Source organism: Dendropsophus ebraccatus, chromosome 2 (assembly GCF_027789765.1).
Source record: "Dendropsophus ebraccatus isolate aDenEbr1 chromosome 2, aDenEbr1.pat, whole genome shotgun sequence".
Lineage (NCBI taxonomy): Eukaryota > Metazoa > Chordata > Amphibia > Anura > Hylidae > Dendropsophus > Dendropsophus ebraccatus.
Genome location: NC_091455.1, coordinates 93333847 through 93353841, shown reverse-complemented (window position 1 = coordinate 93353841; position 19995 = coordinate 93333847). Strand labels below are relative to the sequence as shown.

The 19995-nt window shown below is 45.5% G+C and overlaps 1 protein-coding gene across 3 annotated transcripts in view; it reads right to left on the bottom strand.

Annotated features, from left to right (window-relative positions):
* Nucleotides 1-19995, bottom strand: part of RANBP9 (RAN binding protein 9) — a 61363-nt gene that overhangs the window by 2244 nt on the left and 39124 nt on the right. Inside the window, exons 4-14 of one of the 3 annotated variants that reach the window (XM_069957991.1) lie at nucleotides 13401-13568; nucleotides 12953-12975; nucleotides 10731-10906; nucleotides 9319-9431; nucleotides 7878-7986; nucleotides 7329-7420; nucleotides 5948-6095; nucleotides 4771-4892; nucleotides 3291-3365; nucleotides 2603-2754; nucleotides 1195-1306 (exon numbers count right to left, since the gene is read on the bottom strand). In XM_069957991.1, coding sequence (XP_069814092.1) covers nucleotides 1195-1306; nucleotides 2603-2754; nucleotides 3291-3365; nucleotides 4771-4892; nucleotides 5948-6095; nucleotides 7329-7420; nucleotides 7878-7986; nucleotides 9319-9431; nucleotides 10731-10906; nucleotides 12953-12975; nucleotides 13401-13568 — 1290 coding nt within the window. The remainder of the gene's footprint in view (nucleotides 1-1194; nucleotides 1307-2602; nucleotides 2755-3290; nucleotides 3366-4770; nucleotides 4893-5947; nucleotides 6096-7328; nucleotides 7421-7877; nucleotides 7987-9318; nucleotides 9432-10730; nucleotides 10907-12952; nucleotides 12976-13400; nucleotides 13569-19995) is intronic. The other 2 variants (XM_069957992.1, XM_069957995.1) reach the window with 2 other exon arrangements.

Here is a 19995-nt window from a genome sequence, read left to right as displayed (position 1 = left end):
AGCAGCATCACCAGAAGTAGAGAACCTTTTTATTGTTATGCCTAAACATCCACAAAGAAATCTACGTAATGCCAAGTAAAAAGAAATGGATTTCTATTCATCGCTTGTATAAACTGCATCTGTGTCACTACGGCACAGGTGTAGTTTAGACAAGTGATAAATGGGAGAAATCCTGCCTGGGGGCATTCCTAATGAGGAGGAGGGTGGTGAGGAAAAAAAGGAGAGGCGTCGCAGACCTGGGGCACAAATGCTCTAGGCCACAATAGTCACATGTTCCTCCATGTCCCCATAGAAGAAAAAGGACAAACCCCTACTTAGAACTGGTATAAGCACATTCAGGGGACCGATCTGTAACCTGTGACCCTACTTGTATTTCCTCTTGGTGTGGTTGGTAAATGGTTGGTTGGCAATGTTGGACTATGCTTGATCCCCTTCCATTAATATCACTTATTGCTGATGGTTACAAAAATCCCTAGCGCTAGATTCTGTAGTGGCATCCTCATTGCCCTGATGAGTGTTAGAGGTACCTAGCTCCAAGGGCAAATTGACATTTTCAAATACATGGGGTACAAGATGCTTGTATGTAGTCCCTGAAAGAATGGCTGCTTGTATGCACGAACAGACATCCCCCTCATTCACACATACATCCACAATATTGCAGCAAATTTGGCATCATTCCCAGAAGGTTTCCATGGTAACCAAAGCTGGGACATGACAAACTACTGTATAAAAATATCAGGCTTTGTGTTTAAATTCCATGCAGTGTCTGCTGGGAGATAGCAGGAGCTAAGGAACAGACACAATATCCAAGGACAGGATCGTAAAACCTCTTGTTTTGCTTTTTGAGAACATAAAAGGGTAACAAAGCTTTTTCTTTAAAAAAAAAATTATACCCATACCCTTTTCTTTTGGCTTGGGCTACACAGTGATTTCCTGTCACACAAGGAACCGCCAGAAATGGGGTTGCAGATAAACCCTGAATGGATTGCTTACGGGGGCTTGTGGGTCACAATAAGAACCCATGTACTTTTATGGTTGAAGGAATCACTTGACATGGCGGTTCCTTGTAGTGTGACCTGAAATCAATGAGTGGGATCGGCCTTATCCCCCATTTGCTTCAGCTGTACCATGTTACCTGTGGATTAATGTTGTAGAAGCAGAAATCTAGCAAGAGCCCAGGCTGGTACTTCTTACCTAGTATTGCACTATTAAGAGATGAGCACACATGCTCCCTCTGTATAGGATCAAGCTGGTAACCAACTGGGCTGTTCCAGGGGTCGGAGTATGCAAGTAAACTAAATGCGTCCTGTTCAAAGAAAGAAAATATATATAAATAGGAGGTGTTGGTTGTTGAAAAATAAAACACATAATAACACATCTACAAACATCAGGAGAACTACTGACAGGCTCACACAAAATAGCACCTACAGTTTACACTGACTATTAGTGAATATTCATTTCTCAGAGTGGTTACATGAGCAGAACACTGCTACAGGGCAACTGGCACAATGTGGCCACACATACAAGCTCAAAATTACCTAATGTCTGACAATTATCAAGGAAATTCAAGTTGATTCAACTGAGAATGTAAATAAAGAGTCCTCTGGAGAATTAATATTGTATGATAAAAAAGGCTTAGAGTGGGATGAGATAAAAAAAATAAAAAAAAAAACAAGTAAGTGTGTGTGTGTGTGTGTGTGTGTGTAAAAAGGCAAGAAAATAGGCAAGTGCTTTTTTCCCTGCACTTACTACTGCATTAAGGCTTCACTTCCTGGATAACATGGTGATGTCACGACACGACTCCCAGAGCTGTGCGGGCTGCGGATGCTGAAGAGGATGATGGCAGAGGGATGCTCAGTGTCCCTCCAGTGCCCTGTGTCCCTCAGTGTCTTCTTGCCATCATCCTCTCCAGCAGCCACAGCCCGCACAGCTCTGGGAGTCGGGTCGTGACATCACCATGTTATCCAGGAAGTGAAAACTTGATGCAGTAGTAAGTGCCGGGAAGAAAATCACTTTATGTGCATTTCCCGTAATAAGTGTATATTGGTGATTTGTATAACTTTTGGGGGGAAATACTTTAATAAAAATGTTCGATGGACTTCTCCTTTAATTCTCCAGACATCCACTTTAAAGGGAACCAGTGTGTAGATTTTTTTTTTAGTGTAAAGCTACTGGCAATGCAATGTAAATTTATTACCCATCATAGTAAACTTTGCTGTCTGTCCTGAATGTAAATAAAGTACCTGGAGCCATTTCGGTGTTACACAGCAGTTATGAGTCAAGGAGCCATCTCTCTTGATTCCTCTCTCCCTCTGCTGCAAGCACACCTCCTGCGTTATGATTGACAACCCTCACTGCTGTGACAAAGACAACTCCTTGACGCAGAGCCACTGTATAACATCCAATGACTCCACACCTTTTGAATGCATGTACAGGAAAAGTATTAAATGACCTCCATCACACTGATAGCGGCTTCACTTAGAAAGAGCTGCTGTCAGAGTAACAATCTGTTACTCTCCTAAACTTGGAATGATCACACAACTGGATTTAAGCATGACTGGAAGGACATTGAGAAAGAATCTTGGTTAAGGCAGTAGTATACCTTCAGCATATTTTTGTTAGTGGCATTTTTCCCACGTTCTCTTCTTAGTTGCTCGCTCATGGCTTGTAGTTCTCTCCCAAAACAGATCATCCTCTCAACAGCAGCCTGGCTTCCTCCACACAGCTGGCGTCTCACCTGAGTTGAATCAACCTCTGCCAGGAGAAAAGAGGGCAAGTCACATGGCTGCATCATCACCCTTGTGATCCTTGAAAACTCACTGGTTTTTTAAGCACATATGTGGACAATAAGAGTAGGCCAAATATTGTAGCTGGCTTACAGTGTCCCTGTCATTTAAAATAACAAATGTGAAATGTTAAAAGACATGTCATAAGTTTTGAGTATGGGCATTTAGTCAGGGTATGGGCATTTAGAACCCCACAATCAATAGAACCAGCCAGGAAAAGCACTACACTCCATGGATAGCAGCTCTGTCACGCTGCAGACTGGCATCATAGACTTACTACAAAAAGGGAAGCACTGGGAGCTGAGGAGAGAAGCACTCAGCCACATGCTTCTCCTAGCATGTTCTAAAAGATCGGTGGGGGTCTGAAAGCCCAAACCCAAATCAAAACTTTTAATGCGTCTTTGTGACAAGTTTCTCAGAAATAAGAGGCTATACAGTTACACATAGAACACAAATAAAAAAGTAAAAAGGTGCTGCAAACAAATTGCTGGACCAATTGACTACCTTTACCCTGGTAATTCTCCAGCACTGGACTAGAAGATGCTGTAAGTGAACCAGACAGGGACATCTCAACATGATCTGCAAGCACACAATAAGCCTTCTTCATACTATGCTATGAGCATTATTATCAATTTATCATCATTTGCCATCACTGGGAATAAATTTATAAAGCAGCTACTTTACAAAATAAACTCCCATACACCCTATTAGGATGAAAAGAGGGATTCAAGGGTAAGATCTGCCAATTATGACATCTGTTTGGTAGTCAAATGTACTGGAACATGGCACACAGTGGAACCTTTTTGGGGTAGTTTTGGGCTTTTATGGGTATATCAAGGGTATCTACAGTTTCCAATCCTTGGATCATATTATAGGCAGCAAATCCTGCCACCAATTCATGTCAAAATCTGCATGTGTTAAAATGGCTGCATAAAGCTTCGTTAAAGGGAGTATTCCAGATAACAGAATTCTTTAAATGTTGCCAGGGACGCAGTAAAAATAAAAAATAACACATACTTACCTACCTTGTTCCCTTCAGGGCTGCCTCTGCAATGTCTTATGCTCCCTTTCTGAATCCTTTGGCTGCTACTTCGGAGACGGACTTGTCTCAACTCTAATGACACGCCCAGCTGATACATGACACCTAGCATACGTCGGGGATTGTAAAGGCCCTATTCCACGGAACGATTATCGGACGATATCGGCTGCTACGGACGATTATCGTCCCGTGGAATAGAGTGCAACGATCAGCCGATATCGTTCATGTCGGCTGATCGTTGCAGTCGCTTCTTTTTCAACATGTTGAAAAACAAGCGACTGATATAGCAGCGATCTGCTGCCGTTGCCCCGCTGAATAGGAGCGTCGGCAGCAGACGCTGCTATATCCTATGGGCTGCCCGGACGATCAGCGATCACCCGGGCGGCCCCCACCGCAGCTCCCCGCCGCCCCTCCCGCACTCACTTGCTCACTGCTGCTGCGATGAATAGCGGCGGCAGCGAGCGGGGAACGAAGAGCAAACGAGCGCTGACAGCGCTCGTTTGCTCCTCTATGACGACCCGTGGAATAGGGCCATTAGGCATCACAAGAGGAACCCCTGAGGGAGTGGGGTAGGCAGGTTATTTATTTTTAATTTTCACTGCTTCTCCAGCAACATTTATGAAATTCTGTTATCTGGAATAGTCATTTCAGTTGTAGTAAAAATGTCCACCAGATATCAATATGGTGTTCGCTAGTAAAGAATTAGAACTGAAATCAACTTTTCAATAATATCCACCACATCTTAACATAACCAATATTTAGGTGTCAAGCTGTTAACTTCAACTTCATTTAGGAATGAAGGAAGATGGAACTTATGTATGAGGCTTGCACATGCTCAGTTGTACTGTTGAGGCTGTGGCGTGCACTGGCTGCCTGTGAGTGGATACCGATTGCTGAAAACAATTTGAGAAGCTACATTTTATAAAGCAATAAATGAGAGCAAACCCATTTCAGTGTCACATTCTTCTAATTCGTTGTCATGCTTTGTGCTGCCATTGAGAAATCCATTAGATGAAGCAGCAGCAAAACCGTTGGAGTAGTGATCAGTCTCCATTTCTACATCATTGCTGAAGGGGAAAGAAACAACTGTTAGTACAAGGTACGGAAAGTATTTTTATTTTATGTAAATGAAATTTAATAAGAGCACTACAAGCCGACGCACACCTAATATCTGCATCTACATGGCTAAAAACAATACATACTGATACAGTTTGCTCAGTCATTTTGCTTGTTACTTGTTTCTTATAGACACTATCATTCAATAAATCATTTTTCACAGAAGAAAAACAAAAGGTCATGTCATGGAAAATATCACTCTCCCTTTCTGTTAGCAGTGCAGAGCGCTCCATGGTAGATCTCCTCTGCTTCTACTATCAGAAGGCAGGCGGGGGATCTCATATATTGATTTTACAGTGACAAAGTGGATTAAATTCATGCCCCTTCGACAAGTGGGTGGTAAAGATGCCCCACCTGTTTTAATTGATCAATATACTGGACACTTACTGTAAAGCCCCTATTCCACGGGCCAACTGAGAGGGAGCAAACGAGCGCTATTAGCTATTAGGGGGGGTGCTGCCCGGGGGATCACTAGATCGTCCGGGCAGCGTATAGCATACAGCAGCGGTCTGCTGCAGCCACTCCTATTCCACAGAGCGACGTCAGCAGATCAGCCGTTTGTCTTTCAACATGTTTGAAAGACAAACGACGCAACGATCAGCCGACATGAACAATGTCGGCTGATCGTTGCCTTCTATTACACGAGACGATATCGGCTGAATATGACCGATAACAGTTCCGTTGAATAGAGCATTTAGAACGAGGGGGCTTACAGTGTATTATTAAGTTTTATTTATTTAGGGATGTGACTGCTCCTCGTACTGATTTTGGGTCAGATTAATAAAGCTACATTGTGTGCGCATCAGACTAACATCAGCATTCTGACTGTGAGCCATCAATATACATCCGCCTGCGCTGTGCTACCATCATCATTATGCCTGCCTTGCTGCAGTGAGAGACAAGTCACAAAGCAGGCTGCTCCATGAGCTGCACAAATCCAAGCTGACAGATCTCAGGAAATACTTGCTATCAGATAGACCGTTTACTCTCAGCATGAGCTCCGTACCTGGTGTAGTTGTTAATTTGCTGTGACATAGTCATGTTTATACTGTTCAGTTCTGTTACATTAAGGCTGGAAGGCTGGTGTTTACTACGACTGTGGGACTGGTGACTTTTGTTGGATATTACACCATTACTGCAATTGCTATCCGAACCTGAGGAGAGTAAAGCCGAGGCATAAGTGCTTTATAGAGAGAAAATGGGAAAACCCAGAAAGGGCATATTCACAAGTGGCAGAATAATAATGCAGGAGAGAGCTAGCACATTACTGCATCATACAAGAACTATACAAAGCTTTTACTATGGTTTTCTTAAAGAGGACCTGTCACCCCCCATGCCGGGGTGACAGGCTCCTGACCCCCTGCTAGATCCCCCTATACTCAGCTAATCGCGCTGGGTCCCGCTTCCTGATGCGGTCGGTCACGGAGAGATCAGCTCCCAAAGCCTGGCGCGTGAGCACACACAGTCCGACGCTCATAGAGAATGAATGGGGAGTCCGATGCTCCGTCATTCTCTATGGGCATCGGACTCTCCTGTCAGCGCACGTGTCGGGCTTCGGGAGCGGATATCTCCGTGACCTGGCGCAATTAGGTGAGTATAGGGCGCTCTAATGGGGGGGTCGGGAGCCTGTCACCCCGGCACGGGGGGTGACAGGTATCCTTTAAACCATGAACATAATTAAATAAAAAAGGCAGCACAAAATAATATACATGCAGCTTTTTCACTTTGTGGTGTGATTACAAAGTGACTATATCCTGTACAACCACATTTATAGAATCAAAATGCAAGTAAGTTGATTAGAGTGTTAGAGCTTCACCCTGAAGGCTAGGATTAAAGGGGTTATCCAGTGTTAGAAAAACATGGCTACTTTTGCACCACTCTTGTGTCCAGATTGGGAGGGTTTTGAAACTCAGTTTCATTGAAGTAAATGGAGCAGACCACACCTGCACTGGAGACAAGAGTGGTGCAAAAGTGGCCATGCTTTTGTAGCGCTGGATAACCCCTTTAATATCTGGTCATTCTGTGGCTAACAATGAAGCTATATCACAGCTTCAGCCCTAAATACAAAGCTAAACCTTCAAACATAAGGCTGAATTCAGAATTCTGATTTTCTGCTACCAGAAAGCAGTACATTATGGGAGCTTAAATGGTAGTTACACTTAGGCCATATGTCTGACAACATATTGCTGCGTTTCTAAGGGCAAACAACAGGATTTTGAAAGTAGAGCAAGAGTATGAACAGAGCAAGAGTTATAAGCTGGAATCACAGGCATCTCCAATGTTTGTAAAAGTCCTTCTAGTCCACAGGAAGTCCCAGCAGGGCAGCTCTTTATGAAGTCACGTCCATGGATGGACGTTGGACTGGCTCAAAATTTACAGCGGCCTACCTGAATAACTGTCTTGTGACTTAGGACTGCGACCGCCCAGACATCTCACTTCACTGTCTGTTCCATTCACCATTTCTATGAATTGCCTAACTCTGAAAAGACAAAAAAATTTGAACATTATCCACAACAGTTCTTTGGCCTTCCATTTGGCCATATTGCTGTGGTCCAGAGAAAACAAGACAGCTTACTTCCAGAGTCTGGATAGAACCACTGCCTTGATGGAGAAAATATGGCATGCAGCCTGAATGCATAGTTTTGGGCTTCGCTGCCAGGATACATCTGGATACCAAAAAAGGGTATTCCGGCATATAACATGGTGTACTACCCATTAACTGTAATGTTTATCAACACATCATGAAAAAGTGATGTGAATGGGGCTCGACAGGATATCCCCCATCAGTAGCCACACTCATGCACATTCTTACCAGGTTTAACATTACCATTAATACACATTCCTAGGGAGAAAAAGGCAGGCCCTGCTTTCTCATTTTAGCCAACTTCTTTAAGGAACCTTTCACATACACATAACAGAATGCACTGGACACTTACTTTAAGGTAAAGAAAAGATTGGGGTTCCTTTCTAGCAGGTTGGGGTATAACTGCTGTGTGGTTTCAATAGCTTCTCCCATTCTTCCTGCCAGCACCAATTTCTGAATCCCTGTTAAATAAACATATAGAAATTCAGTTTGCAGACAATGCTTATTTCCAGTAGCAAAGTAGTAAAACATATAGCATTAAATACCAAGATAATTCTTATATCTGCACTAGAAATGAAGCCTAGGCAAATAAACTTGCATAGTAGACATGTACAAGTCAGAATGGCTAGGTACCTTGAAAAAGGTTTTCGCAATTTAATAGACAAAAAAACAAAAAATCATATTTCTTAAAGAATCTGTGTCATAAGAAAAAACCTTTAGACATGTTGCAGAGATATGTCAAAAGTTTTCATAAGTCAGGGTCAGACCCCCACTACGCAAGAGATAGCTGTGACTCGACCCTGCCCCCTGACTTGCTGCATGAGATTAGCCGCAGAATGCAGCTAGTCTTGTGCAGTAAGATGGGAATTGAAGGGTGCCAGAGAGTGAAGTGCTCAGCCACACTCTTCTCCAGACAGTATGTACAGATGGATGAGGGCTGACCACTCACCATGTCAGCAGTTTTGATCTGTTGGGCGCTAACACCTTCTGATGCTGTAAGACTTTCTGAACATACATCTATATGACATGTGAAAAGTTTTTATAATGACAGAGACGCTTGGAGTTACTTGTAAGTCTTATGTGGGAAGATAAAGCAAGTTCTGTTCACCTTAAAGATAGCATTCTGTGTAGGTCAACTGCAATTCAGGTTCCAAACTGCTGACACTGTTAGATAACTGTTAAAATCAAGAATACCCATGGTACCTTTCATATATCTGTCTGTGCTTCCATAACATAGAGAAAATATTCTCTGGTACAAAAGTGTCTAAGAGGCTTTCCCAATCTCCTAAACTAGAGAGAGCTGGAATGCTTTCTTGCTGCTTCTCCCATCCCTGACCCTGCTGGGGGCTTCAAGCAGAGATAGGGATGGGAGGGGGAGAAGGCAAGTCTGCTTGCAGGAGTTCAGGAGCCTGGGTAAGCCCCTCTTTGGCAATTTGTACCAGAGAATAAAAGTATTTTTCTATGTTATAGATGCACGGCTGGATATGTGAAAGGTACCACGTGCCTCCTTGACCTAACAACTATCTAACAGTGTCAGCAGTTTGAAATGCGAATTGCAGCTGACAGAATCACTTCAATTTACTGCTTGCTGTTGTGTGGAAACATTTAACCACATCACAGAGTTTCCTATAATATACTTAGTGGTACAGGTAAACTGTGGATAGTCTGACCACATGTGTATGGAAGAATACAGAGCATGGATCATGGACAGATATAGCTTAAAATCCTGATACTACCACACAAAAGGCATACTAAGTATTACTACAGAGTGTGTGTACAATATGTCATCTTACTCTGTCTGTTTTTAATAGAAGCAAGTTCTTCCTGAACAGTCTGGTCTGTGGACTTAGCAAAGGCCTCTGCTGTAGAACAGTAGCCGTGATGCACAAGATAAGAAGACACCATCCTAAACAAGAGAACAACATGAAAATTAGAAGATGAATAATAAAAGATATAACCAGGCTCGTAAAATAGTACAAAGTCAATAAAAAAAAACTGGAAAACATAAATTGAGGTTGAATTTAAGACAACAGTATAATAAAAGAGTGGAGGGGCAGGATTCCAAACAAGTTACAGCTGCTGCCTGTCCATGATCTGAAGTAATCCCTATGAAGATAAACTGATAATACTGTATCTTAATCTCAAAGACTGAAATGTAGAAAATAATATTGCAAACTGCACTAAAAGGTAAAAAGAATGGTGGACGCAATCTTCAATAAAAGCTTTGTCAAATTTGCAGCTGTAGCAGATTGTGCGGTATGTGACAGGAAGGACAGCACAGGATAGGATAGGATGTAGGATAAAGCTTTTAAAATGAAAGCCACAACAATGGACCACAATGATCCCCATTAAAAGGCACTTCTATTGCGTGATGGTGGTATGCTTCACATGATGGATCTGCACTTTTAGATTTCCTGCTTCTATGACAGAAGTGATGACACAGATGTGCACTTATCCTATGCATAGATAAGCTTCTACATAAGCCTACAACCAGAAATACACATGCAGTCAACACACATGCAAGTCATTACTGCTTAGGGAAAGCTAGTATCAACTGTATGAAGCGTATAATGACAACTATTATATAGTAAGCGGCTGCTTAATATAAACATAATATTCCTTGATGCAGGACTTCTTTATTTTAAGGGATGGTCTCACAATAATGTCTATCCATAGGCCCCTTTCCAGCCATCCATACATTAAATGGTTGTTCATTCATATTTCATTTGAATGGCTGCATGTAACAATAGATTGTAATAGCCAAAACCAACTTCTTAGCTGACTGTCAGTGAGACAACCCCTTCAAAGGACTAGTCTAAGACTGGATCACATTTGAGGTATCCATCAAGGATAATTGTTTTTGTATTTTAGAAAAAAAAAAAACAAGTGTATTATCCGGCAGATTCATAGGTTTTAGTGTATGACTAAAGTGTATAGGTTTATAGTTTTGCTTATGCGCTTGTGGTCTTAGGATACATTCACACTAAGGAAAAGATGCGGAAATTCCAATTACTTTTTTTGTCCTATAGATTATATATATATATATATAGTTTTTTTCCCCCTCATTGATATAAGACTACTTCAGTTTTCCTGTAACACCTGTAGCTAAGCCGAGTCACCGATCATAGCTGTGCACTACAGCATTACAGCTACAAATCAGCCAAAAGTGAAGGGAATAAATAGCAGTTGAGAGTCGATTCCATACCTCTGTATTATAGACTGCCAGTCACCAGCAACAGGGAACCTCTCAATCTGTGCCTGAATTTTAGTTCTCCACTCTCGAATGTAGTCTTCTATGTCAAAAACGAAAGGACTCTGCCCAAAATTTGCATCAACCACTTCTCCTGGAGTCTGAAGTCCAACTGTTGGATACAGGTTGGGCTGAACAAAAAGACAAGGGAAAGGGGGTGGGTTGGGATTTATTAATTTATTGCTTTCATTAAAAGAACACTCTAAATACCATTTTTTTTGCCAAAACCTGCACAAAATCCGTTGATAATTTTCCTAGGATTCTTTTAGAGCTGGGTTTCTTATAATGCTCTTCAAAGCTCATTCTTAGATCACAGCTACAGATCTACAAGAGGAGGCACCACGGGACTAGGTGATATGGTCATTGTGCGCAAACTGACGCCCCTTTTCCGCCGCCCAATTTAAGACTGCTAAATAATGCCAATCAGCAGCTTCACAAGACTCGAACTGTGCGACCATTTAAATGCACTGTTATTGTCCTCACATCCCATTTAGACAGAGAGATATGCGATAAGTATAATTTATAAGGCCAAAAAAAATAAAAATCATCAACTGACGAACGCCGAACAAGCGTTTGCTCGTTTGTCGGTTTATTGCTGGCTCAGTTAACCAAGAGCGGATTACCAATAATAGAACTGTGTAAAATGACCCTTAGGGTCCATTTACACAGTAAGATTATCTGCCAAAGATTTGAAGCCAAAGCCAGGAATGGATTTGAAAAGAGGAAAAATCTCAGGCTTTCCTGTATGACCTGATGTCTGTTTATAGTCTGTTCCTGGCTTTGGCAGATAATCTGTCAGATAATCTTTCTGCGTAAATGGACCCTAAGAGTAGAACACAAGGGGTACATTTTTCCCAATGGGTTGTGGCCTGTGTGATGGTACAGCATGTGGTCTGATCAGGTATTGATAACCTCCTACAAACAGGCTCTGCCTTTCTATGTTACGTTACATTTATAAAGTCATCAGTGTAGCATTTGATTTGCAGTGTAAAATAGAAATTTGTGTTTAGATGGATAGATAGATAGATAGATAGATAGGATGTAGAGCTAACATGGTGTTAGAACACTGCAAACAGCCATCGATTCAGAGCAAGGCCTCACTTATCAGCTATGTCACCTTGTCTGCAGCTCTAAGTATGGGATAGAATTGATGGACTCCTTTTATTATTCTCCAGGCTTCCACAGCCATGATGTAACATACAAAACCAAATTGTACCTAAATCCATTCACAGCGCTGCGTTATGTGGATTTGGAGGAAGCTGTGTTAACTGTAAGCCATTTTTGTTAACAAAAAGCGAGTTGTTTCATGCTTGTGCCCAATTCCAAAACACACAGGATTTTTCCCCCATTAATTGTATAGCACCTACCACTGTTCCACGTTGAATACTGCAATTTTTTTTATTCTGATTTATATCTACTTGTGGAACAGAGTTACGGTTACTATTGTAATGATGTTCTGCGATACATAATTGTACAGATTTGACACCTGTTGGTGTCAGAATTGCGACAGAATTTTTCTTTAAATTTTTGTTTATTGTTTCTACTTTATTTGTAAAATGTATTTAAAAAGTTAATAAAGTATCTGATTAAAAAATATATATATATTTGGCACCAACATTTTCTAAAGCGCTAGAGACTTTCTCATAAGGAATAAAGCTACTACACAGATCAACTACAAACTTTTTAATTAAGGCAAATTCATTCTGTACTATCCCCTCACAAATACTGTGAAGATCTAAAAATCTTCAGATACCAAATGACAAGTACATAGTACTTAGAGGGGTTTTATGACATATATAAAAATTGTTTTACTGCCTGCTAGGGTGATAAACAGATCATGATATACTCCTTGTTGCATCCAGCACCACTGCGTTGGTCCTCCTTGTTGCCTTTGTTTACTTCCCTGCACCCAAGCTCAATGGTCTCATGCAGACTACCGTCAAGACCAGTCACAGGCTGCAAGGTGTTCTAGGGGTAGAGGGACAGTGCATTATGCAGGGAAGAAACCAGAGGCAGCAGAGTGGCCTATTGCAGTGGCAATGGACTCAGCAAGGATAACACAGATGAGCCTGGTGTATTTTGTTACTTTACCAACCTAGCAGGCTGTAATCTTTCTATATATAATTTTGGCTACCCCTTTAAATAAACCAAACCAAAATGACAAAAATAAGACTTACCGGAAGATCTGTGAATGCAATACCTATTCAAAAAGAAAAAGTAAAAATAATTACAATATGTTCTTGCATAGAGAACATGAATATCCCCTCTCCACCCCACATTGACTTTCACAAACATCCTTTGCCAGCCTGAAATAAATGAATCCTCCCTTGTGGCTCCTCCGCAATCTTCTCTAAAAAAAATACATACCACCACCCTCTACTGTAGCCAATAACCAGTGCAGGGGCTTAGAGGAGGGTCCACATCTTTGCTGAATGCACACAGCTTTACATTCAAAGAAAATGAGATCAGATTGATGGTGGAATAATGGAGGCATTCTTCCTCTACATGCTGATGTTATAAATCACTCAGCATATTCTATTCACAGGCATCCTTAATGGGAGTTTATGAATTCTACTACTATATTACATATAGAAAAAAACCACCACAGAAATAGCTGCTTATTACCTAGGCTGTGGCCATTTTTAGTGTAGAAGCATGTATTGTCAATTAGGTTAACACAGCATCCAATGACATCGCCAGTTGTAAAAGTTGGGCCATATGGTTGGCCAGTTCCAGAAGAGCAAAATGAATGTCCGTCATCTCCATGATATCCATAGGAATGCTTATCCCAACCTTTTTGGTGCCCAAGTGGAAAAAAAGGAAAACAATTATATTATAATTCAAAAAGATAAAACATTTCAATAATATTTTAGTGAGAGGATGTGTAGGAATTATTATGGATATTGATATTACAACTTGTTATCAGCTCCTCCTCTTCTCAGGATTGGTCATAGTAATAGGTAAGACGATGATACTTTTTCAGCCTTATAAATGAAGGTTTCTATGGATGCTCTACCATGGTAAATGTGAGAGGTATAGGTACCATCATACCTGCTATCCTCAATACTGTCCGTACTTTTGTAATGGATATGCCTGGTGGCGTGAACCCTACCAAACAGCAGTTATTGCCCTTAAATAGGGTAAAAGAAGGGGCAGTTGCTGTACAGGAATCATACAGCTGAGACAATTGCATAAAGAATTATATATATATATATATATATATATATATATATATATATATATATATATATATATTTGTGCATGCAGCACAAAACCGAAAACGAGGGGGCGTGGCTTAGCGATGGCGCGGTGAGGTCGCACTTCGGTGGAGCTCCGGACCGCGCGACACAGACACAGCTGCATAACTCCTTCCTTCACCTCATACCTGATGCCGGTCAGGCGGGGAAAGCCTGCAGGAACCCCGAACCCACCGGTGACGAGATCCACGTCGGGCACCCCCCGCATTGAGAGGTTTCTGCGGCCGTCCTCCTCCTCACGACCCGGCCCGCGGCCCTGCAACATGGCGACGGCCCGTCTGCAGCCACTTCCGCCTAGGGACCGACGCGAGGCCACAGACTCCGCGCAGGGGACAACTTCCACCGCAGATCGGGGTGCTCCTATGGAGGGGCAGGAGCCCACGGACTGGCCCTCCGCACATGGAGCCGCCTCACCGGTGAGCCCGCAGGCGCAAGGTACTGTCCCACAATCGGAGTTCCAGCTCCTCAGGGAACTTATTCAGGCACTCCCGACTAAAAGGGACTTAGATGCTGTGGTGGCCAGGATTGAGGCCGCCCAACAACAAGCTTTGGAGGCGGTCAGGGCGGACGTAGAGGGGCTGGCGGCCCGCACGACAGCTACAGAGGATGCAGCCGCCATTTTGTCCGACAGGGTGGACACGCTAGAGCAAGAGATGGCGCGCTCTCGCGCACACACGCAGAGGCTAACCCTCCTCCTAGATGATCAGGAGAACCGGGGACGCAGGAACAATGTGCGCATTAAAGGCCTGTCCGAGAACCACCCACAGGATGATTTGCTCCGTCGGGTGACTGAAATTTTTAATAGAGCGACAAACAGGCCGCTGGACTCGACCTACCACATAGATAGAGTGCACAGGGTGGCGCGGCTCTCCTCCCGTGACAATCCGGCACCGAGGGACATCCTCTGTCGCCTCCACAACTATGTGGACAAGGAAGCCCTGATGCTCGCAGTGCGCAATTCAGAGACGGTTCAGTATGAGGGAGAGACAATCCGTCTGTTCCCTGACGTCTCCATACGCACCTTACATATGAGACGTCTCCTCCGCCCACTTCTGCTTGCCATTAAAGATGCGGGAGCATCATACAGGTGGGGACACCCACTGCATGTGCTGGTCCGGCGGGGTACGGACATCTTCCCCCTGAGAAGATATGAGGACTTGCCGCAACTCTTCAGCTTCCTAGGGATCTCCCCAGTAGAGGTACCCGACTGGCTGTCGGTAGATTTGCCGGACCCGGTCGCACCACCTCGCCGTCGTGGATCGCGAGCACACGTCATCTCGGATCGATCCACATCCCCCCCTCGGCCCATGGGAGAAGATCTGTCTGGGAGGTTCCCGATGGAAGCCTGATCTGAGCCCTGCATACCCATCTCAGCACCTACTCATCTCAGCACATCATCGGAGGGGATGCGGTGGTTTACGCTTTCCCTCAGGACCGTATATTCACACAGGTTTACCTGTACTGTCGCATGTCTCTGGGGACTCTGGGGGGGGGGGGGGGGGGGAGGGGTTGATGGAGCGACGCCTCCAGCTGCAAGTTATGGTTTTCTGACTGACTCCTGTGTTCTGCGGCTGTGGCTGGGGGGCGTCTCGAGGAGACACTTAGCGGTGAAAGGGGAGATCTAAGGCGCTGCATGTGGCCCCCACTACACATGTTTCCCTGATGTGTGCCTGCTGTCTCCAGTGGTGGCCGACTGTGGCACTACCTTAACAGTTGGTTTGCCTGGTGCCGCCCCCCTCCTCCCTCCCTGCTCCCTCCCGTCCTTCCTACTCCCCCTTCCTCTCCCTCCCCCCTTCCCTCTCCCTTCCCTCCTTTCCTCTCCCTTCCCCCTCCTCTTCCTCCCTCCCCTTTTCCTCTTCCCTTCCCCCCCCTCCCTTTCCCTCCCCCTCCCTTTTTTTCCCTCCCCCCCCCCTTTTTTCCCTCCCCTCCTCTCCTCCCCTCCCTCCCCTTCTGCCCCTGCTCCCCCTCCCCCCCTCCTCCGGTTGCCCTACCCGTGTTGTGCCACATTCACGCTAATCTTACTGTTGGAATTAGGGGTTCCTGTGGCCCCCTCCGTTTTGCAGGTTCCTATTTAAAGTTCTGGAAGGAAAGTTAAAGTTTGTGCCCTGGGATCCTCACTCGCGCTGTGCCCTACTGTGGGGTATGGGGCGGTGAGCTCTCAGTGAATCCTTTAAGCTGTGTTGCCGGCCTGGGGGTCCCCCCGCCCCTGGTTTTCCACGTCTCCATCTTTCTTTGCCCCTCCTCCTGGAGCGGTGTTTCTATTCTAAGCATCTGTGTGCTTTTTCTCTTACTCTATCTGCCTACCCTTCTTCCCCAGACCCCTTCTTCTGGTTGCTAGCCGTCTAGGGTCTTCTTCTCTATTATCTACTAACCTTTCTCTGTCCCCCCCCCCTTCCCCATCTTCTCTCCTCCTCCACCTTTAGTCCCCCCCTGTCCCCTCCCTCCCCACTGTCCTTCCCTTCCCCAGATACCCAGATGGCGGCCCGCTCACAGACATCCCTAAAAGTGGGCTCCCTGAACGTCAAGGGCCTACACGATTGCGGGAAGCGCTCTATCATGTTAAATCTATTTAAGAAACAGGGCCTACATGTTGCTTTTGTACAGGAGACTCACATGCTGACTTCTCACAAATTCACACTGTCTAACTCTTGGTTTCCTCATGTCTATCACAGCTTCTCTCCCATCCCCAAGGCTAAAGGAACGAGCATCTTAATTTCCAGGTCGCTGCCGTGGGAGCTGGTTGACTCACGCTGTGATGAGGAGGGGAGAATGATGTTGGTGAAAGGTAGGATCGCATCTCAGATGTTCACCTTTGCCTCTCTCTACCTCCCCAATGCGGGTCAGGCTTGGGCCCTCGCCTCTTACCTGGACAGGGTAGACGAATTTGCAGAAGGGGTCCTGGTCGTCGGTGGGGACATCAACCTGGCCCTCGACCCCACGGTAGATACCTCCAGAGGCTCCTCCCATATTAATCGTGCAACACTACGGAGAGTAGGCTCTCTACTGCATGACCACCAACTCCTTGACACATGGAGACTGACCCACCCACGAGACAGAGACTATTCTTTCTATTCCCCGGTCCATGACATGTTCTCCAGATTGGACTATCTGTTCCTGAGGCACCGTGACATGACCCTACTGACTGATGCGACTATAGATACCATTACGTTCTCCGACCACGCCTTGATTACGTTATCCATCTCCCTTCCCGAACCATACCCCACACAATGGCAGTGGGTACTGAACTCCACGCTGATTCAGGACGTAGCGGTCCTTGCGGACCTCAAACAGTCCTTAGAGGAATATTTCCACCTGAATCCCCCCGACGAGACTTCTCCCATGACGGTATGGGAGGCGCATAAATGTGTGGCCAGAGGTGTGCTCATAAAACACGGAACGCGCCTAAAAAAAGACAAAGCCGCCAAAACTAAACGCCTCCTAGACCAACTTCGGGACATAGAGCTCGTGCACAAATCCTCCCCCTCTGACGTCACCAAAACTCAATTGTTACAGACCAGAGACGCCTTGCGTTCCCATCTCATAGACAGGGCCAAAGCACAACTCACTAAATGCCGTAGGCATTTTTATGAATTCGGGAATAAATGTGGTAGGACTCTGGCAAGGGCACTCCGTTCTCAGCGGTCTAAGACATATGTCCCCCATATCATGACACCCACTCAGACCAGGGAGCACCTCCCGGCGGGCATTGCAAGGACATTCAGGGACTTCTATGCCACCCTGTATAATGCGGACATCTCCAACCCCCTCACCCAATCCCCCTCTTTCCGTACCCGGGTCCGAAACTATATTGCGGATTCGGGCCTTCCCAGTCTCACGGAGGAAATTATAGCCTCCCTAGAAGCCCCGATTTCTGAACAAGAATTCAAAGCTGCCGTCAAGGACTCTAAGACGGGCAAAGCCCCGGGCCCTGATGGCCTCACTCTGCCATACTACAAACAGTTGGAACAGATCCTCACCCCTCACTTCCTCTCGGCCTACAACTCCTTAGCACAGGGATTGTCTCCTCCTAGAGATAGTACTCGGGCCACGGTAGTTGTCATTCCCAAGGAAGGTAAAGACCACTCCCAATGCGCCAGCTACCGCCCGATCTCGCTCCTGAATGTGGATCTGAAGCTCTTTGCAAAAATTTTGGCGACCCGACTGGTGGTGCACTTAGACACTATCATTCACCCGGACCAATCAGGCTTCATGCCCGGCCGTGAGGCCCGCGATAACACCCTGCGCACAGTTGACCTGGTCCATAGAGCTCTAGTCTCCCGCACTCCGTTGATGTTGTTATCCACCGACGCGGAAAAGGCTTTTGACCGGGTCAACTGGGCGTTCATGGAGGAAACATTGAGAGCTCTGGGCCTAGGCTCAAATTTCCTATCCTGGGTCTTGTCATTGTACTCCAACCCTTCAGCCAAGGTCCGGGTGAATGGTATCCTTTCCGAGAGCTTCACGATCCACAACGGGACCAGACAGGGCTGTCCCCTATCCCCATTAATTTTTGTACTCACCCTTGAGCCCCTCATGCGTAACATCCGGGCCAATGGGGATATTGAGGGGATCCGCGTTGCGGGCACCACTCATAAGGTGGCCGCCTACGCGGATGACCTACTCTTTTTTATCTCCTCCCCGAGAATTACATTGCCAGTCTTGATGAGAGAATTGGAGGTTTACTCCTCCTTGTCTAACTTCAAGATCAACTATTCCAAATCGGAGGCACTTAACATCTCCCTCCCAACGGAGGTGGTGTCCTCCATCCAACCCTCCTTTGGCTTTCGCTGGGCCACGAGGTCCATCAAATACTTGGGTATTGTACTATCTGCCTCTCTCCAGGACCTATACACTCTCAACTACCCACCTCTCTTAGCCCAGATCCAATCCTGCTGTTCCGAATGGAGCAAGGGGACGTTCACATGGTTTGGTAGATGCGCCATATTTAAGATGACGCTCCTGCCAAAGTTGCTGTATGTTTTCCAATGCCTGCCAATTGGGGTCCCTAAATCCTTCTTTAAAGCAATAACATCCATTCAGCTGAAATTCATCTGGGGAGCAAAACCTGCCCGCATAAAAAGGACAATCTTGTGTAGACGGAAGGAGTGTGGAGGAGTGTCCTTGCCAGACATCTACATGTACTACCTGGCTTCCCACCTGACCAGAGTGATTGACTGGACTAGGCACGCCAAGACAAAACCCTGGGTCGCCATAGAACAGGCTTCGACGGACATTCCCCTAAGTTGTGCACCATGGCTCCCTAGAGAGGCATGTCAAGCTCTCTACCCGCACCCCACGATCGGCCCGACATTTAAGGCCTGTGGACATCCCACGGTCCGAGACAGGTTCATACCAAGGGGCTCCTTGATGACGCCGGTCCTTGGTAACCCGGATTTTGTGCCGAGCCTTTCAGATCCGGTCTTTCGGAGGTGGATATCCCTAAGGGTCTTTAGGGTGAAACATCTCTCCTCGGGTTCCTCTTGGCTTACTGCGGAGGCTCTGAGGTCCAACTCTGACACCCCGCCCCTGGGAATGTGGAGGACTTTACAGCTTACTCACTATCTTAGGTCCCTCCCGCCGCCGTCCCAATTCTCTACCACAATGACTTACTTCGAGACCCTCTGTGATGGCTCTGACACACTGCGACACTCTCTCTCCCTGATTTACTCCGATTTGGTGTCCCCACCTGACCAGGACCCCCCCCCTTATCTGGTGAGATGGGAGGAGGACCTGAATCTGAACTTGACCTCGACCCAAAGGACCAATATCCTGACGCTCGCACATAAGAGCTCGGTGAGCTCTCGTCTCCAAGAGGCAGGGTACAAGATCCTGATGCGCTGGTACCAGGTTCCGGTGAAATTACACGCGATCTGGCCTGAGTCTGACCCGCTCTGTTGGAGGTGCCGAGACTCTCAGGGTACGTTCCTGCACATCTTCTGGTCCTGCCCCTTACTATCCAATTT